We start from the raw sequence: 19,300 nt of genomic DNA, 5'->3' as shown, positions 1-19,300 counted from the left end.
TGTTGCCTCAGTTGTAGTAACAGTTGTGCTCTCAGTTGTTGTGGCTGGTGTAGTCGTTTCAGTTTTACTAACAGTTGTGCTCTCAGTTGTTGCTGGTGTAGTTGTTTCAGTTGTACTAACAGTTGTGCTCTCAGTTGTTGTGGCTGATGTCGATTCTGTTGATGTGGTTGGTGTAGTTGTTACAGTTGTACTAACAGTTGTGCTCTCAGTTGTTGTGGCTGATGTTAATTCTGTTTTTATAGTTGGTGTAGTTTCACTAACAGTTGTGCTCTCAGTTGTTGTGTCTGGTGTTGTTGTCTCAGTTGTAGTAACAGTTGTGGTCTCAGTTGTTGTGGCTGGTGTTGTTTTCTCAGTTGTAGTAACAGTTGTGCTCTCAGTTGTTGTGGCTGGTGTAGTTGTCTCAAGTGTACTAACAGTTGTGCTCTCAGTTGTAGTTGCTGGTGTAGTTGTCTCAGTTGGACTCACAGTTGTGCTCTCAGTTGTTTTGGCTGGTGTAGTTGTCTCAGTTGTAGTAACAGGTGTGCTCTCAGTTTTTGTGGCTGGTGTAGTCGTTTCAGTTTTACTAACAGTTGTGCTCTCAGTTGTGGCTGGTGTAGTTGTTTCAGTTGTACTAACAGTGGTTCTCTCAGTTGTTGTGGCTGATGTTGATTCTGTTGTTGTGGTTGGTGTAGTTGTTTCAGTTGTACTAACAGTTATTGTGGCTGGTGTAGTTGTTTCAATTGTACTTACAGTTGTGCTCTCAGTTGTTGTGGCTGGTGTAGTTGTCTCAGGTGTACTAACAGTTGTGCTCTCAGTTGTAGTTGCTGGTGTAGTTGTCTCAGTTGCACTCACAATTGTGCTCTCAGTTGTTGTGGCTGGTGTTGTTTTCTCAATTGTAGTAACAGTTGTGCTCTCAGTTGTTGTGGCTGGTGTAGTTGTCTCAGGTGTATTAACAGTTGTGCTCTCAGTTGTTGTGGCTGGTGTAGTTGTTTCAGTTGTACTAACAGTTGTGCTCTCAGTTGTTGTGGCTGGTGTAGTTGTTTCAGTTGTACTAACAGTTGGGCTCTCAGTTGTTGTGGCTGGTGTAGTTGTTTCAGTTGTAATAACAGTTGTGCTTGCAGTTGTTGTGGCTGGTGTAGTTGTTTCAGCTGTACTAACAGTTGTGCTCTCAGTTGTTTTGGCTGGTGTAGTTGTCTCAGTTGCACTCACAATTGTGCTCTCAGTTGTTGTGGCTGGTGTTGTTGTCTCAGTTGTAGTAAAAGTTGTGCTCTCAGTTGTTGTGGCTTGTGTAGTTGTCTCAATTGGACTCACAGTTGTGCTCTCAGTTATTGTGGCTGGTGTTGTTGCCTCAGTTGTAGTAACAGTTGTGCTCTCAGTTGTTGTGGCTGGTGTAGTCGTTTCAGTTTTACTAACAGTTGTGCTCTCAGTTGTTGCTGGTGTAGTTGTTTCAGTTGTACTAACAGTTGTGCTCTCAGTTGTTGTGGCTGATGTTGATTCTGTTGTTGTGGTTGGTGTAGTTGTTACAGTTGTACTAACAGTTGTGCTCTCAGTTGTTGTGGCTGACGTTAATTCTGTTGTTATAGTTGGTGTAGTTTCACTAACAGTTGTGCTCTCAGTCTTTGTGTCTGGTGTTGTTGTCTCAGTTGTAGTAACAGTTGTGGTTTCAGTTGTTGTGGCTGGTGTTGTTGTCTCAGTTGTACTATCAGTTGTGCTCTCAGTTGTGGCTGGTGTAGTTGTTTCAGTTGTACTAACAGTTGTACTCTCAGTTGTTGTTTTTGGTGTAGTTGTTTCAGTTGTACTAACAGTTGTGCCCTCAGTTGTTGTGGCTGGTGTAGTTGTCTCAGTTACACTAACAGTTGTGCTCTCAGTTGTTGTGGCTGGTGTAGTTGTCTCAATTGGACTCACAGTTGTGCTCTCAGTTATTGTGGCTGGTGTTGTTGCCTCAGTTGTAGTAACAGTTGTGCTCTCAGTTGTTGTGGCTGGTGTAGTCGTTTCAGTTTTACTAACAGTTGTGCTCTCAGTTGTGGCTGGTGTAGTTGTTTCAGTTGTATTAACAGTTGTGCTCTCAGTTGTTGTGGCTGATGTTGATTCTGTTGTTGTGGTTGGTGTAGTTGTTTCAGTTGTACTAACAGTTGTTGTGGCTGGTGTAGTTGTTTCAATTGTACTTACAGTTGTGCTCTCAGTTGTTGTGGCTGGTGTAGTTGTCTCAGGTGTACTAACAGTTGTGCTCTCATTTGTAGTTGCTGGTGTAGTTGTCTCAGTTGCACTCACAATTGTGCTCTCAGTTGTTGTGGCTGGTGTCGTTGTCTCAGTTGTAGTAACAGTTGTGCTCTCAGTTGTTGTGGCTGGTGTAGTTGTCTCAGGTATACTAACAGTTGTGTTCTCAGTTGTAGTTGCTGGTGTAGTTGTCTCAGTTGGACTCACAGTTGTGCTCTCAGTTGTTTTGGCTGGTGTAGTAGTCTCAGTTGTAGTAACAGGTGCGCTCTCAGTTTTTGTGGCTGGTGTAGTTGTTTCCGATGTACTATCAGTTGTGCTCTCAGTTGTGGCTGGTGTAGTTGTTTCAGTTGTACTAACAGTTGTACTCTCAGTTGTTGTTTTTGGTGTAGTTGTTTCAGTTGTACTAACAGTTGTGCTCTCAGTTGTTGTGGCTGGTGTAGTTGTCTCAGTTACACTAACAGTTGTGCTCTCAGTTGTTGTGGCTGGTGTAGTTGTCTCAATTGGACTCACAGTTGTGCTCTCAGTTATTGTGGCTGGTGTTGTTGCCTCAGTTGTAGTAACAGTTGTGCTCTCAGTTGTTGTGGCTGGTGTAGTCTTTTCAGTTTTACTAACAGTTGTGCTCTCAGTTGTTGCTGGTGTAGTTGTTTCAGTTGTACTAACAGTTGTGCTCTCAGTTGTTGTGGCTGATGTTGATTCTGTTGTTGTGGTTGGTGTAGTTGTTACAGTTGTACTAACAGTTGTGCTCTCAGTTGTTGTGGCTGATGTTAATTCTGTTGTTATAGTTGGTGTAGTTTCACTAACAGTTGTGCTCTCAGTTGTTGTGTCTGGTGTTGTTGTCTCAGTTGTAGTAACAGTTGTGGTCTCAGTTGTTGTGGCTGGTGTTGTTGTCTCAGTTGTAGTAACAGTTGTGCTCTCAGTTGTTGTGGCTGGTGTAGTTGTCTCAGTTACACTAACAGTTGTGCTCTCAGTTGTTGTGGCTGGTGTAGTTGTCTCAATTGGACTCACAGTTGTGCTTTCAGTTATTGTGGCTGGTGTTGTTGCCTCAGTTGTAGTAACAGTTGTGCTCTCAGTTGTTGTGGCTGGTGTAGTCGTTTCAGTTTTACTAACAGTTGTGCTCTCAGTTGTTGCTGGTGTAGTTGTTACAGTTGTACTAACAGTTGTGCTCCCAGTTGTTGTGGCTGATGTTAATTCTGTTGTTATAGTTAGTGTAGTTTCACTAACAGTTGTGCTCTCAGTTGTTGTGTCTGGTGTTGTTGTCTCAGTTGTAGTAACAGTTGTGGTCTCAGTTGTTGTGGCTGGTGTAGTTGTTTCAGTTGTACTATCAGTTGTGGCTGATGGAGTTGTTTCAGTTGTACTAACTGTTGTGCTCTCAGTTGATGTGGATGGTGTAGTTGTTTCATTTGTACTAACAGTTGTGGTCTCAGTTAATGTGGCTGGTGTAGTTGTTTCAATTGTACTTACAGTTGTGCTCTCAGTTGTTGTGGCTGGTGTACTTGTCTCAGTTGGACTCACAGTTGTGCTCTCAGTTGTTGTGGCTGGTGTAGTCGTTTCAGTTTTACTAACATTTGAGCTCTCAGTTGTTGCTGGTGTAGTTGTTTCAGTTTTACTAACAGTTTTGCTCTCAGTTGTTGTGGCTGATGTTGATTCTGTTGTTGTGGTTGGTGTAGTTGTTACAGTTGTACTAACAGTTGTGCTCTCAGTTGTTGTGGCTGATGTAGATTCTGTTGTTGTAGTTGGTGTAGTTTCACTAACAGTTGTGCTCTCAGTTGTAGTGGCTGGTGTAGTTGTCTCAGTTGTACTAACAGTTGTGCTCTCAGTGTTTGTAGCAGGTCTAGTGGTTTCATTTGTTCTATCAGTTGTGACTGGTGTAGTTGTTTCAGTTGTACTAACAGTTGTGCTCTCAGTTGTTGTGGCTAGTGTAGTTGTTTCAGTTGTGCTAACAGTTGTGCTCTCAGTTCTTGTGGCTGGTGTAGTTGTTTCAGTTGTACTTACACTTGTGCTCTCAGTTTTTGTGTCTGGTGTAGTTATTTCAATTGTACTAACAGTTGTACTCTCAGTTGTTGTGGCTGATGTTGATTCTGTTGTAGTGATCGGTGTAGTTGTCTCATTTGTACTAACAGTTGTGCTCTCAGTGTTTGTGGCTGGTGTAGTTGTTTCAGTTATACTAACAGTTGTGCTCTCAGTTGTTGTAGCTGATGTAGTTGTCTCAGTTGCACTCTCAGTTGTGCTCTCAGTTGTTGTGGCTTGTGTAGTTGTCTCAATTGGACTCACAGTTGTGCTCTCAGTTGTTGTGGCTGGTGTAGTTGTTTCAGTTGTACTAACAGTTGTGGTCTCAGTTAATGTGGCTGGTGTAGTTGTCTCAGATGTACTAACAGTTGTGCTCTCAGTTGTAGTGGCTAGTGTAGTTGTCTCAGTTGGACTCACAGTTTTGCTCTCAGTTGTTGTGGCTGGTGTATTTGTCTCAGTTGTATTAACAGTTGTGGTCTCAGTTGTTGTGGCTGGTGTAGTTGTTTCAGTTATACTATCAGTTGTGGCTGGTGGAGTTGTTTCAGTTGTACTAACTGTTGTGCTCTCAGTTGATGTGGCTGGTGTAGTTGTTTCAGTTGTACTAACAGTTGTGGTCTCAGTTAATGTGTCTGGTGTAGTTGTTTCACTTGTACTAACAGTTGTGCTCTCAGTTGTTGTGGCTGGTGTAGTTGTCTCAGTTGTACTACCAGTTGTGGTCTCAGTTAATGTGTCTGGTGTAGTTGTTTCACTTGTACTAACAGTTGTGCTCTCAGTTGTAGTAGCTAGTGTAGTTGTCTCAGTTGTGCTCTCAGTTGTTGTGGCTGGTGTAGTTGTCCCAGTTGTACTAACAGTTGTGCTCTCAATTGTTGTGGCTGGTGTAGTTGTTTCAGTTGTGCTAACAATTGTGCTCTCAGTTGTTTTGGCTGGTGTAGTTGTCTCAGTTGTACTAACAGTTGTGCTCTCAATTGTTGTGGCTGATGTTGATTCTGTTGTTGTGGTTGGTGTAGTTGTTTCAATTGTACTAACAGTTGTGCTCTCAGTTGATTTGTCTGGTGTAGTTGTTTCAGTTGTGCTAACAGTTGTGCTCTCAGTTGTTGTGGCTGGTGTTGATTCTGTTGTTGTGACTGGTGTAGTTGTTTCAGTTGTACTAACAGTTGTGCTCTCGGTTGTTGTGGCTGGTGTAGTTGTTTCAGTTGTACTAAAAGTTGTGCTCTCAGTTGTGGCTGGTGTAGTTGTTTCAGTTACACTAACAGTTGTGCTCTCAGTTGTTGTGGCTGGTGTAGTTGTCTCAATTGGACTCACAGTTGTGCTTTCAGTTATTGTGGCTGGTGTTGTTGCCTCAGTTGTAGTAACAGTTGTGCTCTCAGTTGTTGTGGCTGGTGTAGTCGTTTCAGTTTTACTAACAGTTGTGCTCTCAGTTGTTGCTGGTGTAGTTGTTACAGTTGTACTAACAGTTGTGCTCTCAGTTGTTGTGGCTGATGTTAATTCTGTTGTTATAGTTAGTGTAGTTTCACTAACAGTTGTGCTCTCAGTTGTTGTGTCTGGTGTTGTTGTCTCAGTTGTAGTAACAGTTGTGGTCTCAGTTGTTGTGGCTGGTGTAGTTGTTTCAGTTGTACTATCAGTTGTGGCTGATGGAGTTGTTTCAGTTGTACTAACTGTTGTGCTCTCAGTTGATGTGGATGGTGTAGTTGTTTCATTTGTACTAACAGTTGTGGTCTCAGTTAATGTGGCTGGTGTAGTTGTTTCAATTGTACTTACAGTTGTGCTCTCAGTTGTTGTGGCTGGTGTACTTGTCTCAGTTGGACTCACAGTTGTGCTCTCAGTTGTTGTGGCTGGTGTAGTCGTTTCAGTTTTACTAACATTTGAGCTCTCAGTTGTTGCTGGTGTAGTTGTTTCAGTTTTACTAACAGTTTTGCTCTCAGTTGTTGTGGCTGATGTTGATTCTGTTGTTGTGGTTGGTGTAGTTGTTACAGTTGTACTAACAGTTGTGCTCTCAGTTGTTGTGGCTGATGTAGATTCTGTTGTTGTAGTTGGTGTAGTTTCACTAACAGTTGTGCTCTCAGTTGTAGTGGCTGGTGTAGTTGTCTCAGTTGTACTAACAGTTGTGCTCTCAGTGTTTGTAGCAGGTCTAGTGGTTTCATTTGTTCTATCAGTTGTGACTGGTGTAGTTGTTTCAGTTGTACTAACAGTTGTGCTCTCAGTTGTTGTGGCTAGTGTAGTTGTTTCAGTTGTGCTAACAGTTGTGCTCTCAGTTCTTGTGGCTGGTGTAGTTGTTTCAGTTGTACTTACACTTGTGCTCTCAGTTTTTGTGTCTGGTGTAGTTATTTCAATTGTACTAACAGTTGTACTCTCAGTTGTTGTGGCTGATGTTGATTCTGTTGTAGTGATCGGTGTAGTTGTCTCATTTGTACTAACAGTTGTGCTCTCAGTGTTTGTGGCTGGTGTAGTTGTTTCAGTTATACTAACAGTTGTGCTCTCAGTTGTTGTAGCTGATGTAGTTGTCTCAGTTGCACTCTCAGTTGTGCTCTCAGTTGTTGTGGCTTGTGTAGTTGTCTCAATTGGACTCACAGTTGTGCTCTCAGTTGTTGTGGCTGGTGTAGTTGTTTCAGTTGTACTAACAGTTGTGGTCTCAGTTAATGTGGCTGGTGTAGTTGTCTCAGATGTACTAACAGTTGTGCTCTCAGTTGTAGTGGCTAGTGTAGTTGTCTCAGTTGGACTCACAGTTTTGCTCTCAGTTGTTGTGGCTGGTGTATTTGTCTCAGTTGTATTAACAGTTGTGGTCTCAGTTGTTGTGGCTGGTGTAGTTGTTTCAGTTATACTATCAGTTGTGGCTGGTGGAGTTGTTTCAGTTGTACTAACTGTTGTGCTCTCAGTTGATGTGGCTGGTGTAGTTGTTTCAGTTGTACTAACAGTTGTGGTCTCAGTTAATGTGTCTGGTGTAGTTGTTTCACTTGTACTAACAGTTGTGCTCTCAGTTGTTGTGGCTGGTGTAGTTGTCTCAGTTGTACTACCAGTTGTGGTCTCAGTTAATGTGTCTGGTGTAGTTGTTTCACTTGTACTAACAGTTGTGCTCTCAGTTGTAGTAGCTAGTGTAGTTGTCTCAGTTGTGCTCTCAGTTGTTGTGGCTGGTGTAGTTGTCCCAGTTGTACTAACAGTTGTGCTCTCAATTGTTGTGGCTGGTGTAGTTGTTTCAGTTGTGCTAACAATTGTGCTCTCAGTTGTTTTGGCTGGTGTAGTTGTCTCAGTTGTACTAACAGTTGTGCTCTCAATTGTTGTGGCTGATGTTGATTCTGTTGTTGTGGTTGGTGTAGTTGTTTCAATTGTACTAACAGTTGTGCTCTCAGTTGATTTGTCTGGTGTAGTTGTTTCAGTTGTGCTAACAGTTGTGCTCTCAGTTGTTGTGGCTGGTGTTGATTCTGTTGTTGTGACTGGTGTAGTTGTTTCAGTTGTACTAACAGTTGTGCTCTCGGTTGTTGTGGCTGGTGTAGTTGTTTCAGTTGTACTAAAAGTTGTGCTCTCAGTTGTGGCTGGTGTAGTTGTTTCAGTTGTACTAACAGTTGTGCTCTCAGTTGTGGCTGGTGTAGTTGTTTCAGTTATAATAACAGTTGTGCTCTCAGTTCTTGTGGTTGGTGTAGTTGTCTCACTTGTACTAACAGTTGTGCTCTCAGTTGTTGTGGCTGTTGTAGTTGTCTCAGTTGTACTAACAGTTGTGCTCTCAGTTGTTGTGGCTGGTGTAGTTGTTTCAGTTGTACTAACAGTTGTGCTCTCAGTTGTTGTAGCTGGTGAAGTTGTCTCAGTTGCACTCACAGTTGTGCTCTCAGTTATTGTGGCTGGTGTAGTCGTTTCAGTTTTACTAACAGTTGTGCTCTCAGTTCTGGCTGGTGTAGTTGTTTCAGTTGTACTAACAGTTGTGCTCTCAGTTGTTGTGGCTGATGTTGATTCTGCTGTTGTGGCTGGTGTAGTTTCAGTTGTACTAAAAGTTGTGGTCTCCGTTAATGTGGCTGGTGTAGTTGTTTCAGTTGTGTTAACAGTTGTGCTCTCAGTTGTTGTGGCTGGTGTAGTTGTTTCAGTTGTACTAACAATTGTGCTCTCAGTTGTGGCTGGTGTAGTTGTTTCAGTTGTACTAACAGTTGTGCTCTCAGTTGTGGCTGGTGTACTTGTTTCAGTTGTACTAACTGTTTTGCTCTCAGTTATTGTGGCTGGTGTTGTTGTCTCAGTTGTAGTAACAGCTGTGCTCTCAGTTGTTGTGGCTTGTGTAGTTGTCTCAATTGTACTAACAGTTGTGCTCTCAGTTGTTGTGGCTGGTGTAGTTGTTTCAGTTGTACTAACAGTTGTGCTCTCAGTTGTTGTAGCTGGTGAAGTTGTCTCAGTTGCACTCACAGTTGTGCTCTCAGTTATTGTGGCTGGTGTTGTTGTCTCAGTTGTAGTAACAGCTGTTCTCTCAGTTGTTGTGGCTTGTGTAGTTGTCTCAATTGGACTCACAGTTGTTGTGGCTGATGTTGATTCTGTTGCTGTGGTTGTTGTAGTTGTTTCAGTTGTACTAACAGTTGTGCTCTCAGTTGTTGTGGCTGATGTTGATTCTGTTGTTGTGGCTGGTGTAGTTTCAGTTGTACTAAAAGTTGTGCTCTCAGTTGTTGTGGTTGGTATTGATTCTGTTGTTGTGGCTGGTGTAGTTGTTTCAGTTGTACTAACAGTTGTGCTCTCAGTTGTGGCTGGTGTAGTTGTTTCAGTTGTACTAACAGTTGTGCTCTCAGTTGTTGTGGTTGGTGTAGTTGTCTCAGTTGTACTAACAGTTATGCTCTCAGTTGTTGTGGCTGGTGTAGTTGTTTCAGTTGTACTAACAGTTGTGCTCTCAGTTGTTGTGGCTAGTGTAGTTGTTTCAATTGTACTAACAGTTGTGCTCTCAGTTATTGTGGCTGGTGTTCTTGTCTCAGTTGTAGTAACAGCAGTGCTCTCAGTTGTTGTGGCTTGTGTAGTTGTCTCAATTGGTCTCAAAGTTGTGCTCTCAGTTATTTTGGCTGGTGTTGTTGCCTCAGTTGTAGTAACAGTTGTGCTCTCAGTTGTTGTGGCTGGTGTAGTCGTTTCAGTTTTACTAACAGTTGTGCTCTCAGTTGTTGCTGGTGTAGTTGTTTCAGTTGTACTAACAGTTGTGCTCTCAGTTGTTGTGGCTGATGTTGATTCTGTTGTTGTAATTGGTGTAGTTTCACTAACAGTTGTACTCTCAGTTGTAGTGGCTGGTGTAGTGGTTTCAGTTGTTCTATCAGTTGTGCTCTCAGTTGTGACTGATGTAGTTGTCTCAGTTGTACTAACAGTTGTGCTCTCAGTTGTTGTGGCTGGTGTAGTTGTCTCAGTTGTAGTAACAGTTGTGCTCTCAGTTGTTTTGGCTGGTGTAGTTGTTTCAGTTGTACTTACACTTGTGCTCTCAGTTTTTGTGTCTGGTGTATTTGTTTCAATTGTACTAACAGCTGTGCTCTCAGTTGTTGTGGCTGATGTTGATTCTGTTGTAGTGATCAGTGTAGTTGGCTCAGTTGTACTAACAGTTGTGCTCTCAATTGTTGTGGCTGGTGTAGTTGTTTCAGTTGTACTAACAGTTGTACTCTCCTTTGTTGTGGTTGGTATTGATTCTGTTGTTGTGGTTGGTGTAGTTGTTTGAGTTGTACTAACAGTTGTGCTCTCAGTTTTGGCTGGCGTAGTTGTTTCAGTTGTACTAACAGTTGTGCTCTCATTTGTTGTGGCTGATGTTGATTCTGCTGTTGTGGCTGGTGTAGTTTCAGTTGTACGAACAGTTGTGCTCTCAGTTGCTGTGGCTGATGTTGATTCTGTTGTTGTGGTTGGTGTAGTTGTTTCAATTGTACTAACAGTTGTGCTCTCATTTGTTGTGGCTGATGTTGATTCTGCTGGTGTGGCTGGTGTAGTTTCAGTTGTACGAACAGTTGTACTCTCAGTTGATGTGGCTGGTGTAGTTGTTTCACTTGTACTAACAGTTGTGGTCCCAGTTAATGTGGCTGGTGTAGTTGTCTCAGTTGTACTAACAGTTGTGCTCTCAGTTGTTGTGGCTGATGTTGATTCTGTTGTTTTGGCTGGTGTAGTTGTTTCAGTTGTACTAACAGTTGTGCTCTTAGTTGTTTTGGCTGGTGTAATTGTTTCAGTTGTACTAACAGTTGTGCTCTCAGTTGTTGTGGCTGGTGTTGTTGTCTCCTCAGTTGTACTATCAGTTGTGCTCTCAGTTGTGGCTGGTGGAGTTGTTTCAGTTGTACTATCAGTTGTGCTCTCAGTTGTTGTGACTGATGTTGATTCTGTTGTTGTAGTTGATGTGGTTGTTCTAACAGTTTTGCTCTCAGTTGTTGTGGCTGGTGTTGTTGTCTCCTCAGTTGTACTATCAGTTGTGCTCTCAGTTGTGGCTGGTGGAGTTGTTTCAGTTGTACTATCAGTTGTGCTCTCAGTTGTTGTGACTGATGTTGATTCTGTTGTTGTAGTTGATGTGGTTGTACTAACAGTTTTGCTCTCAGTTGTTGTGTCCAGTGTTGTTGTCTCAGTTGTAGTGGCTGTTGTGGTCTCAGTTGTTGTGGCTGGTGTAGTTGTTTCAGTTGTACTATCAGTTCTTCTCTCAGTTGTTGTGACTGATGTTGATTCTGTTGATGTGACTGGTGTAGTTGTTTCAGTTGTACTAACAGTTGTGCTCTCAGTTGTGGCTGGTGTAGTTGTTTCAGTTGTACTAACAGTTGTGCTCTCAGTTGTGGCTGGTGTAGTTGTTTCAGTTGTACTAAAAGTTGTGCTCTCAGTTGTTGTGGCCTGTGTAGTTGTTTCAGTTGTTGATGAGTCATCAAGAATTTTTGTTGATGTTGAGTATTCTGTTTTTGGTTCAGCAGTAGAGGCCGTTATATCTGTAAATGCTGACAGAAGAAACTTTTTATCAGTTTAGATGGAAATTTTGACAGCATTGACAAACAAAAATTTTTGTTTGATTTTTGTAAAATACTTCTGTAAATAACTATTAATAATCAGATATTTTTTTGGCTAAAATTAAGTTTGACACTTAATTTTTTCAAACTGTACCCTGTAAATTTGCTTTTAGGTGTTGTTAAACTTACCTATACCATTAACTTCCAATGAATTGGAAGTTATGTTCAGAGCATTGACTGTTGCTGTGTCATTCAATAATACTCTGGCAATTTCAGTAGGTGATGGCACATACTGTGCATCGTTGAAGGTGAGTTGTGTATCGGTAAAAACTGACCCCTTTCTGGAATACATTTTTTAGACACTGTCATTTGGAATTCTTTATTATTATCCCCACCTGCCCAATAATGTGTTAATTGCATGTTCTTTGCAGTGCATATAAAATAAGCAGCATTGTAATATAATGTATTGTAATATAATGTATTTACCTGAATCCTTTTACAGTGATGCTTAGGAAGGAAAGATATCTACTGAATATGTCTCTAAGCTGTAAGAAATAATAAAACAAACAAGTATAAATATATATGACAAACTGAAATGTTTATAACTAAAAGTAATTGCTGTTTATTCACTCAAGGAATATGGTATCTAGGGTTTAACTCACATATTTCTCAACAAGCTGAGCCCTGTGGTAGAAAGCCTGAGACTGCTTATTTGTTAGATCATCTGTAAATGTATCTTCAGAGCTGAACACCAGCTTTATTTTTACTTCATGTACAGATTCTGGTGTAGTGGTTTGAGTTGCACTAACAATTGTGCTCTCAGTTGTTGTGGCTGGTGTAGTTGTCTCAGTTGTACTAAAAGTTGTACCCTCGGTTGTTGTGGCTGGTGTCAGTTCTGTTGTTGTTGCTGATGTAGTGGTTTGAGTTGTACTAACAGTTGTGCTCTCAGTTTTTGTGGCTGGTGTAGTTGTCTCAGTTGTACTTACAGTTGTGCTCTCAGTTGTTGTGGCTGGTGAAGTTGTTTCATTTGTACTTACAGTTGTACTCTCAGTTGTTGTGGCTGATGTTGATTCTGTTGTTGTGATAGGTGTAGCTGTCTCAGTTGTACTAACATTTGTGCTCTCAGTTGTTGTGGCTGTTGTAGTTGTTTCAGTTATACTAACAGTTGTCATGGCTGGTGTAGTTGTTTCAGTTGTACTAACAGTTGTTCTCTCAGTTGTTGTGGCTGGTGTAGTTGTCTCACTTGTACTATCAGTTGTGCTGTCGGTTGTTGTGGCTGATGTAGATTCTGTTGTTGTGGCTGGTGTAGTTGTTTCAGTTGTACTAACAGTTGTGCTCTCGGTTGTTGTGGCTGGTGCAGTTGTTTCAGTTGTACTAACAGTTGTCCTCTCAGTTGTTGTGGCTGGTGTAGTTGTCTCAGTTGTTCTAACAGTTGTGCTCTCAGTTGATGTGGCTGGTGTAGTTGTTTCAGTTGTACTAACAGATGTGCTCTCAGTTGTTCTGGCTGATATTGATTCTGTTGTCGTGGTTGATATAGTTGTTTCAGTTGTACTAACAGCTGTGCTCTCAGTTGTTGTCACTGGTGTAGTTGTTTCAGTTGTACTAATAGTTGAGCTTTTAGTTGTTGTGGATGGTGTAGTTGCTTCAGTTGTAGTAACAGTTGTGTTCTCCGTTGTGGCTGGTATAGTTGTTTCAGTTGTACTAACAGTTGTGCTCTCAGTTGTTGTTTTTGGTGTAGTTATTTCAGTTGTACAAACAGTAGTGCTCTCAGTTTTTGTGTCTGGTGTAGTTGTTTTCGTTGTACTATCAGTTGTGCTCTCAAACGTGGCTGGTGTAGTTGTTTCAGTAGTACTAACAGTTGTGCTCTCAGTTGTTGTGGCTGGTGTAGTTGTTTCAGTTGTACTAACAGTGGTGCTCTCAGTTGTTGTGGCTGTTGTAGTTGTTTCAGTTGTACTAACATTTGTGCTCTCAGTTGTTGTGGCTGGTGTAGTTGTTTCAGTTGTAATAACAGTTGTGCTTGCAGTTGTTGTGGCTGGTGTAGTTGTTTCAGCTGTACTAACAGTTGTGCTCTCAGTTGTTTTGGCTGGTGTAGTTGTCTCAGTTGCACTCACAGTTGTGCTCTCAGTTGTTGTGGCTGGTGTTGTTGTCTCAGTTGTAGTAAAAGTTGTGCTCTCAGTTGTTGTGGCTTGTGTAGTTGTCTCAATTGGACTCACAGTTGTGCTCTCAGTTATTGTGGCTGGTGTTGTTGCTTCAGTTGTAGTAACAGTTGTGCTCTCAGTTGTTGTGGCTGGTGTAGTCGTTTCAGTTTTACTAACAGTTGTGCTCTCAGTTGTTTTAGCTGGTGTAGTTGTCTCAGTTGCACTCACAGTTGTGCTCTCAGTTGTTGTGGCTGATGTTGATTCTGTTGTTGTGGCTAGTGTAGTTGTTTCAGTTGTACTAACAGTTGTTGTGGCTGGTGTAGTTGTTTCAATTGTACTTACAGTTGTGCTCTCAGTTGTTGTGGCTGGTGTAGTTGTCTCAGGTGTACTAACAGTTGTACTCTCAGTTGTAGTTGCTGGTGTAGTTGTCTCAGTTGCACTCACAATTGTGCTCTCAGTTGTTGTGGCTGGTGTTATTGTCTCAGTTGTAGTAACAGTTGTGCTCTCAGTTGTTGTGGCTGGTGTAGTTGTCTCAGGTGTACTAACAGTTGTGCTCTCAGTTGTAGTTGCTGGTGTAGTTGTCTCAGTTGCACTCACAATTGTGCTCTCAGTTGTTGTGGCTGGTGTTGTTGTCTCAGTTGTAGTAACAGTTGTGCTCTCAGTTGTTGTGGCTGGTGTAGTTGTCTCAGTTGGACTCACAGTTGTGCTCTCAGTTGTTTTGGCTGGTGTAGTTGTCTCAGTTGTAGTAACAGGTGTGCTCTCAGTTTTTGTGGCTGGTGTAGTTGTTTCAGTTGTACTAACAGTTGTGCTCTCTGTTGTTGTTTTTGGTGTAGTTGTTTCAGTTGTACTAACAGTTGTGCTCTCAGTTGTTGTGGCTGGTGTAGTTGTTTCAGTTGTAATAACAGTTGTGCTCTCAGTTTTTGTGGTTGGTGTAGTTGTCTCAGTTGTACTAACAGTTGTGCTCTCAGTTGTTGTGGCTGGTGTAGTTGTCTCAGTTGTACTAACAGTTGTGCTCTCAGTTGTAGTTGCTGGTGTAGTTGTCTCAGTTGCACTCACAATTGTGCTCTCAGTTGTTGTGGCTGGTGTTGTTGTCTCAGTTGTAGTAACAGTTGTGCTCTCAGTTGTTGTGGCTGGTGTAGTTGTCTCAGGTGTACTAACAGTTGTGCTCTCAGTTGTAGTTGCTGGTGTAGTTGTCTCAGATGGACTCACAGTTGTGCTCTCAGTTGTTTTGGCTGGTGTAGTTGTCTCATTTGTAATAACAGTTGTGCTCTCAGTTGTTGTGGTTGGTGTAGTTGTCTCAGTTGTACTAACAGTTGTGCTCTCAGTTGTTGTGGCTGGTGTAGTTGTTTCAGTTGTACTAACAGTTGTGCTCTCAGTTGTTGTGGCTGGTGTAGTTGTTTCAGTTGTAATAACAGTTGTGCTTGCAGTTGTTGTGGCTGGTGTAGTTGTTTCAGTTGTAATAACAGTTGTGCTTGCAGTTGTTGTGGCTGGTGTTGTTGTCTCAGTTGTAGTAAAAGTTGTGCTCTCAGTTGTTGTGGCTTGTGTAGTTGTCTCAATTGGACTCACAGTTGTGCTCTCAGTTATTGTGGCTGGTGTAGTTGTCTCAGGTGTACTAACAGTTGTTGTGGCTGGTGTAGTTGTTTCAATTGTACTTACAGTTGTGCTCTCAGTTGTTGTGGCTGGTGTAGTTGTCTCAGGTGTACTAACAGTTGTGCTCTCAGTTGTAGTTGCTGGTGTAGTTGTCTCAGTTGCACTCACAATTGTGCTCTCAGTTGTTGTGGCTGGTGTTGTTGTCTCAGTTGTAGTAACAGTTGTGCTCTCAGTTGTTGTGGCTGGTGTAGTTGTCTCAGGTGTACTAACAGTTATGCTCTCAGTTGTAGTTGCTGGCGTAGTTGTCTCAGTTGGACTCACAGTTGTGCTCTCAGTTGTTTTGGCTGGTGTAGTTGTTTCGGTTGTAATAACAGTTGTGCTCTCAGTTGTTGTGGCTGGTGTAGTTGTCTCAGTTGGACTTACAGTTCTGCTCTCAGTTGTTGTGGCTGGTATTGATTCTGTTGTTGTTGTTGTTGTTGGTGTAGTTGTTTCAGTTGTACTAACTATTGTCCTCTCAGTTGTTGTTGTTACTGGTGTAGTTGTCTCAGTTGTACTAACAGTTGTTCTTTCAGTTGTTGTTCCTGGTGTAGTTGTCTCAGTTCTGCTTGCAGTTGTTGTGGCTGGTGTAGTTGTTTCAGTTGTACTAACAGTTGTGCTCTCAGTTGTTGTGTTTGGTGTAGTTGTCTCAGGTGTACTAACAGTTGTGCTCTCAGTTGTTGTGGCTGGTGTAGTTGTTTCAGTTGTAATAGCAGCTGTGCTCTCAGTTGTTGTGGCTTGTGTAGTTGTTTCAGTTGTACTAACAGTTGTGATCTCAGTTGTTGTCGCTGGTGTAGTTGTCTCAGTTGCACTAACAGTTGTGCTCTCAGTTGTTGTGGTTGGAATTGATTCTGTTGTTGTTGTTGGTGTAGATGTTTCAGTTGTACTAACTATTGCCCACTCAGTTGTTGTGGTTGGTGTAGTTGTTTCAGTTGTACTAACAGTTGTCCTCTCAGTTGTTGTGGCTGGTGTTGTTGTCTCAGTTGTAGTAAAAGTTGTGCTCTCAGTTGTTGTGGCTTGTGTAGTTGTCTCAATTGGACTCACAGTTGTGCTCTCAGTTATTGTGGCTGGTGTAGTTGTCTCAGGTGTAGTAACAGTTGTTGTGGCTGGTGTAGTTGTTTCAATTGTACTTACAGTTGTGCTCTCAGTTGTTGTTGCTGGTGTAGTTGTCTCAGGTTTACTAACAGTTGTGCTCTCAGTTGTAGTTGCTGGTGTAGTTGTCTCAGTTGCACTCACAATTGTGCTCTCAGTTGTTGTGGCTGGTGTTGTTGTCTCAGTTGTAGTAACAGTTGTGCTCTCAGTTTTTGTGGCTGGTGTAGTTGTCTCAGGTGTACTAATAGTTGTGCTCTCAGTTGTAGTTGCTGGTGTAGTTGTCTCAGTTGGACTCAGAGTTGTGCTCTCAGTTGTTTTGGCTGGTGTAGTTGTTTCAGTTGTAATAACAGTTGTGCTCTCCGTTGTTGTGGCTGGTGTAGTTGTCTCAGTTGGACTCACAGTTCTGCTCTCAGTTGTTGTGGCTGGTATTGATTCTGTTGTTGTTGTTGTTGTTGTTGTTGGTGTAGTTGTTTCAGTTGTACTAACTATTGTCCTCTCAGTTGTTGTTGTTACTGGTGTAGTTGTCTCAGTTGTACTAACAGTTGTCCTTTCAGTTGTTGTTCCTGGTGTAGTTGTCTCAGTTGTACTAACAGTTGTGCTTGCAGTTGTTGTGGCTAATGTAGTTGTTTCAGTTGTACTAACTGTTGTGCTCTCAGTTGTTGTGGTTGGTGTAGTTGTCTCAGTTGTACTAACAGTTGTGCTCTCAGTTGTTGTGGCTGGTGTAGTTGTTTCAGTTGTAATAGCAGCTGTGCTCTCAGTTGTTGTGGCTTGTGTAGTTGTTTCAGTTGTACTAACAGTTGTGATCTCAGTTGTTGTGGCTGGTGTAGTTGTCTCAGTTGCACTAACAGTTGTGCTCTCAGTTGTTGTGGTTGGTATTGATTCTGTTGTTGTTGTTGGTGTAGATGTTTCAGTTGTACTAACTATTGCCCACTCAGTTGTTGTGGTTGGTGTAGTTGTTTCAGTGGTACTAACAGTTGTCCTCTCAGTTGTTGTTGTTGCTGGTGTAGTTGTCTCAGTTATACTAACAATTGTCCTCTCAGTTGTTGTTCCTGGTGTAGTTGTCTCAGTTGTACTAACAGTTGTCCTTTCAGTTGTTGTTCCTGGTGTAGTTGTCTCAGTTGTACTAACAGTTGTGCTTCCAGTAGTTGTTTCAGTTGTACTAACAGTTGTGCTCTCAGTTGTTCTAACAGTTGTGCTCTCAGTTGTTGTGGTTGGTGTTGTTGTCTCAGTTGTACTAATAGTTGTGATTTCAGTTGTTGTGGCTGGTGTAGTTGTTTCAGTTGTACTAACAGTTGTGCTCTCAGTTTTTGTGGCTGGTGTTGTTGTCTCAGTTGTACTATCAGTTGTGCTCTCAGTTGTGGCTGGTGGAGTTGTTTCAGTTGTACTATCAGTTGTGCTCTCAGTTGTTGTGACTGATTTTGATTCTGTTGCTGTAGTTGGTATAGTTGTTTCATTTGTACTAACAGTTGTGCTCTCAGTTGTGGCTGGTGTAGTTGTTTCAGTTGTACGAACTGTTGTGCTTGCAGTTGATGTAACTGGGGAAGTTGTTTCAGTTGTACTAATAGTTGTGCTCTCAGTTGTTGTGGCTGGTGTTGTTGTCTCAGTTGTAGTAACAGTTGTGCTTTCAGTTGTTGTGGCTGGTGTAGTTGTCTCAGTTGGACTCACAGTTGTGCTCTCAGTTTTTGTGGCTTGTGTTGTTGACTCAGTTTGAGTAACAGTTGTGCTCTCAGTTGTTGTGGCTTGTGTAGATTCTGTTGTTGTGGCTGATGTAATTGTTTCAGTTGTGCTAACAGTTGTTGTGGCTGGTGTAGTTGTTTCAGTTGTACTAACAGTTGTGCTGTCAGTTGTTGTGGTTGGTGTAGTTGTTTCAGTTGTACTAACTATTGTCCTCTCAGTTGTTGTTGTCGCTGGTGTAGTTGTCTCAGTTGTACTAACAGTTGTGCTTGCAGTTGTTGTGGCTGGTGTAGTTGTTTCAGTTGTACTAACAGTTGTGCTCTCAGTTGTTGTGGGTGGTGTAGTTGTTTCAGTTGTACTAACAGTTGTGCTCTCAGTTGTTCTAACAGTTCTGCTCTCAGTTGTTGTGGTTGGTGTAGTTGTCTCAGTTGGACTCACAGTTGTGCTCTCAGTTTTTGTGGCTTGTGTTGTTGACTCAGTTTGAGTAACAGTTGTGCTCTCAGTTGTTGTGGCTTGTGTAAATTCTGTTGTTGTGGCTGGTGTAATTGTTTCAATTGTACTAACAGTTGTTGTGGCTGGTGTAGTTGTTTCAGTTGTACTAACAGTTGTGCTTGCAGTTGTTGTGGCTGGTGTAGTTGTTTCAGTTGTACTAACAGTTGTGCTCTCAGTTGTTGTGGCTGGTGTAGTTGTTTCAGTTGTAATAACAGTTGTGCTCTCAGTTGTTGTGGCTGGTGTAGTTGTTTCAGTTGTACTAACAGTTGTGCTCTCAGTTGTTGTGGTTGGTGTACTTGTCTCAGTTGTACTAATAGTTGTGATCTCAGTTGTTGTGGCTGGTGTAGTTGTTTCAGTTGTAATAACAGTTGTGCACTCAGTTGTTGTTGCTGGTGTAGTTTTCTCAGTTGGACTCACAGTTGTGCTCTCAGTTTTTGTGGATTGTGTTGTTGACTCAGTTTGAGTAACAGTTGTGCTCTCAGTTGTTGTGGCTTGTGTAGATTCTGTTGTTGTGGCTGGTGTAATTGTTTCAATTGTATTAACAGTTGTTGTGGCTGGTGTAGTTGTTTCGGTTGTACCAACAGTTGTGCTCTCAGTTGTTGTGGTTGGTGTAGTTGTCTCAGTTGTACTAATAGTTGTGATCTCAGTTGTTGTGGCTGGTGTATTTGTTTCAGTTGTGATAACAGTTGCGCTCTCAGTTGTTGTTGCTGGTGTAGTTGTCTCAGTTGGACTCACAGTTGTGCTCTCAGTTTTTGTGGCTTGTGTTGTTGTCCCAGTTAGAGTAACAGTTGTGCTCTCAGTTGTTGTGGCTTGTGTAGATTCTGTTGTTGTGGCTGATGTAATTGTTTCAGTTGTGCTAACAGTTGTTGTGGCTGGTGTAGTTGTTTCAGTTGCACTAACAGTTGTGCTGTCAGTTGTTGTGGTTGGTGTAGTTGTCTCAATTGTACTAATAGTTGTGCTCTCAGTTGTTGTTGCTGGTGTAGTTGTCTCAGTTGGACTCACAGTTGTGCTCTCAGTTGTTGTGGCTTGTGTTGTTGTCTCAGTTGGAGTAACAGTTGTGCTCTCAGTTGTTGTGGCTGGTGTAGTTGTCTCAGTTGCACTAACAGTTGTGCTCTCAATTTTTGTGGTTGGTATTGATTCTGTTGTTGTTGTTGTTGTTGGTGGTGGTGTAGT

The 19,300-nt window shown here is 42.0% G+C and overlaps 1 protein-coding gene across 1 annotated transcript; it reads right to left on the bottom strand.

The window, feature by feature from the left end:
• Positions 1-2,874: 2,874 nt before the first annotated feature.
• Positions 2,875-11,457, bottom strand: LOC137032371 (mucin-2-like; the record flags this gene model as incomplete). Its single annotated transcript, XM_067404128.1, has 6 exons — positions 11,295-11,457; positions 9,616-10,835; positions 7,165-7,473; positions 6,823-7,122; positions 4,486-5,112; positions 2,875-4,197 (listed from the first exon to the last, which is right to left on the bottom strand). Coding segments are annotated over exons 1-6 (3,942 nt in total), but the record flags the coding sequence as incomplete, so codon positions are not given.
• Between the last annotated feature and the right edge of the window lie 7,843 nt (positions 11,458-19,300).

Source organism: Chanodichthys erythropterus, chromosome 12 (assembly GCF_024489055.1).
Source record: "Chanodichthys erythropterus isolate Z2021 chromosome 12, ASM2448905v1, whole genome shotgun sequence".
In the NCBI taxonomy this organism is placed as follows: Eukaryota; Metazoa; Chordata; class Actinopteri; order Cypriniformes; family Xenocyprididae; genus Chanodichthys; species Chanodichthys erythropterus.
Note: the sequence above shows the minus strand (reverse complement) of the source record. Positions and strands in the feature narration are given on the sequence as shown.